The sequence below is a fragment of the Pinus tabuliformis genome, chromosome J (assembly GCF_031772625.1).
Source record: "Pinus tabuliformis cultivar Carrire ecotype Pingquan chromosome J, CPIR1, whole genome shotgun sequence".
NCBI classification, from domain to species: Eukaryota; Viridiplantae; Streptophyta; class Pinopsida; order Pinales; family Pinaceae; genus Pinus; species Pinus tabuliformis.
This window is the reverse complement of record NC_142295.1, coordinates 1,511,640,936-1,511,643,591: the sequence shown is the minus strand read 5'-3', so window position 1 is coordinate 1,511,643,591 and position 2,656 is coordinate 1,511,640,936. Positions and strand designations below refer to the sequence as shown.

Sequence of the window (2,656 nt, the reverse complement as noted above, 5' to 3'; positions counted from 1 at the left end):
TAAAATCAGAAAAAAACTAATATTCTCTCTCACAATAATTCCTAATCGTATATATATAAAACGCGTTTTCTTATCATCTTGTTAACTTCATTTTTTAAGCAGTTGTACTGCCAAGATAGTAATACATAACCCACATAATATCACTACCCATATATTGATCCATAATTATAATCGTAAACCAAATAATATGATCTACAAACTATTAAAAAATAAAAATCAATAAACAGCCACAGTATCACAAGCATATATATTAGGATAGTCAAAACATACAAATGGCCGTGCCTCTCAACCGCATGTAAAATATGTAAAATATCGGCTTCGAGATATCTCTTATTTCAGCACGACATTAACGTTATACAAACACGATAAACATGTCTGTCTCACCTATTTTATTGAAATGAAGGAAAACACAGTTGGTAACGTCAATATAAAATCAGAGTACGGAGAGTCGAGGAGTTGGAACAGCCACGAGTTCATGCGCCCGGGGCAGTGTCAGTCCATTAAACCTCTCACTCATATCCAACTCCTCCTGCCCATTCATTTTCTCCGGGAGCCACCAGTTGAAACAGTGCAGCAACTGCGCCATCCCAAACTCTACAACAAGCATTCCCAGTTGCTGTCCAGGGCATCCTCTCCTTCCCGCTCCAAATGGAATCCACTCAAAGTTCTGGACATTTACATCCACCTCTGCCGCCCCAGTTTTTTCCATGAACCTTTCTGGCTTGAAACTTTCGGCATCCTCCCACGACTTTGGATTCCTCCCATTCGCCCAAAGGTTCAGCAGAACGCAAGTGCCACCAGGGATTTGATAGCCCGATACACTGCAATCCTCCAAAGATAAATGGGGAATAGCAAGAGGCCCCGGTGGGTGGAGCCTAAGCGTTTCTTTGACCACAGCTTGTAAATAAACGAGAGACGACAGATCAGATTCTTGTACCATACGCTCCATTCCAACCACGCGTTCAAGCTCCTCCTGAAGCTTCTTCAGCACTGGCGGGTTTCTCAGCACTTCGGACATTCCCCACTCTATCGCAATCGATGACGTGTCCGTTCCCGCGGCGAACATATCCTGCAAATACAATGTACATCACTTACCAACAATGTATAAATCTTTACTTTTTAAAAGTCACTGTAATTGAATGTTTTAATGTGAAAAAACATTTAACGTAACGTACGGCAATGACGCCTTTAATATGTTTTCGTTTAATTTGGAACTCCGTATCATTATCTGCGCAGATTGCCAGCAAAACGTCGACAAGATCAGGTGTGACGTTGGGGTCATTCCGCGCAATGTGTTCCTCTATCACATTGTTGAAGAAATGGTCTACCGTTTTGTGTATTTTCTTGAATCGTCGTCCCAAACCTTGCAAATCTAGCCACGCCAAGTATGGTATATAATCTGCGATATTGAAAGTACCGGCTAACAGAAAACTTTCTTTGATGCTTTCAATTAACTGTTGGTCCGAGTACTTTCTGCCGAAGGCCATCCTGCAGATAATAGAAGTCGCAAGTGTTGACACAGCTTTGCTAATGCTTACGGGAACATGAGAGCCCTCACTGTCTTCAATAATAGAACGAATCATACAACACACTTCCTCCTCTCTTATGAAGCGGAAGGAATCCAAGCTTTTGGAGCTGAGCAACTGTAAAACGCAGATCTTACGCATTTGTCTCCAGTAAGCACCATATGGAGCATAGCCCACGTTAGAGAAATTATACGACAAATACTTAGCAGCCATGGATTGAGGTCTGCCAGCGAAAAGGCGATCATTATTCTTGAGAAATTCCTTGGCCATCTCTGCGGAGGAGACGACTAGGGTGAGGGCAGAGGACCCCAGGCGCAGAGACATGAGAGGCCCGCATTTCAGAGAGAGAGTTGCTAGGGCTTGGTGTGGAAGGTGTCCGAGCAGGAGGTGTAGGTTTCCAACGATCGGCAAAGGAAACGGCCCCGGTGGCAACCTCCGCTTTCTCACTTGGAACAAGAAACTCCATGACACCACTAATGTAACTAGGATAGCAGCAGCAAATTTAATGTAAAACTCGGCACATTCCAGCATTAGGCGCTCAGAATACCACAAATTCGCCATTGTTAGCAACTTAGCCACCCACAACGAATGAGGTACTCCACAGGCTCCTCACATCTCTATATAACAAGAATTGGATCGGGGGCTCTTCAGTTTATCTTCGAAAGTATACTGTAAAATGATGTGATTGACGGTAACTCTGCACCTGTAAACCAGTAGGAGGAACCGCATTTTCGAATAAATAAATAAATGTAACTAACTTCGTACGTTTCCATGCGCAAACGTTTCGTGCGACGACCTTCATAAAATTAATGATATTCTGTTCACTAAGAAGCACACATTAAACTGACAAGAATCTCGGCAGTAGATGTCTCTCTTTTGCTGAAAGTCAAAGTTGCGAAGGAAAGGAGAAAATCAATCGTATCCAATAAGCATGGTTTGTGAAATATGTTTTACTTAATATATATGATTTAACGGTCAATTCATAATACAAAGTTTGGACATATATTTGGTAAATTGGTATATGTTTTTGTATATAGAAGAAGAAAAATAATGATATAGGAAATGTTTTTATTTATTATTATTTTTATTTTTAGCTAATTTAAAAATTTATTATAATTTAATGTTAAATC

At 41.0% G+C, this 2,656-nt stretch overlaps 1 protein-coding gene across 1 annotated transcript; it reads right to left on the bottom strand.

Annotated features, from left to right (window-relative positions):
- Positions 1-220: 220 nt before the first annotated feature.
- On the bottom strand, positions 221-2,127 carry LOC149233196 (cytochrome P450 71AU50-like). The gene is made up of 2 exons (XM_089376674.1): positions 1,176-2,127; positions 221-1,069 (listed from the first exon to the last, which is right to left on the bottom strand). Exons 1-2 carry the CDS (start codon positions 2,085-2,087, stop codon positions 434-436), a joined length of 1,548 nt encoding a protein of 515 aa, XP_089232800.1. The 5' UTR covers positions 2,088-2,127; the 3' UTR covers positions 221-433.
- Positions 2,128-2,656: the final 529 nt, after the last annotated feature.

Coding starts and splice junctions, on each gene's coding strand:
- LOC149233196 (XM_089376674.1), bottom strand. CDS start 2,087: ATGGCGAATTTGTGGTATTCTGAGCGCCTAATGCTGGAATGTGCCGAG. Junction 1,070..1,175: donor ATATTAAAGGCGTCATTGCC/GTACGTTACGTT, acceptor TTGTATTTGCAG/GATATGTTCGCCGCGGGAAC.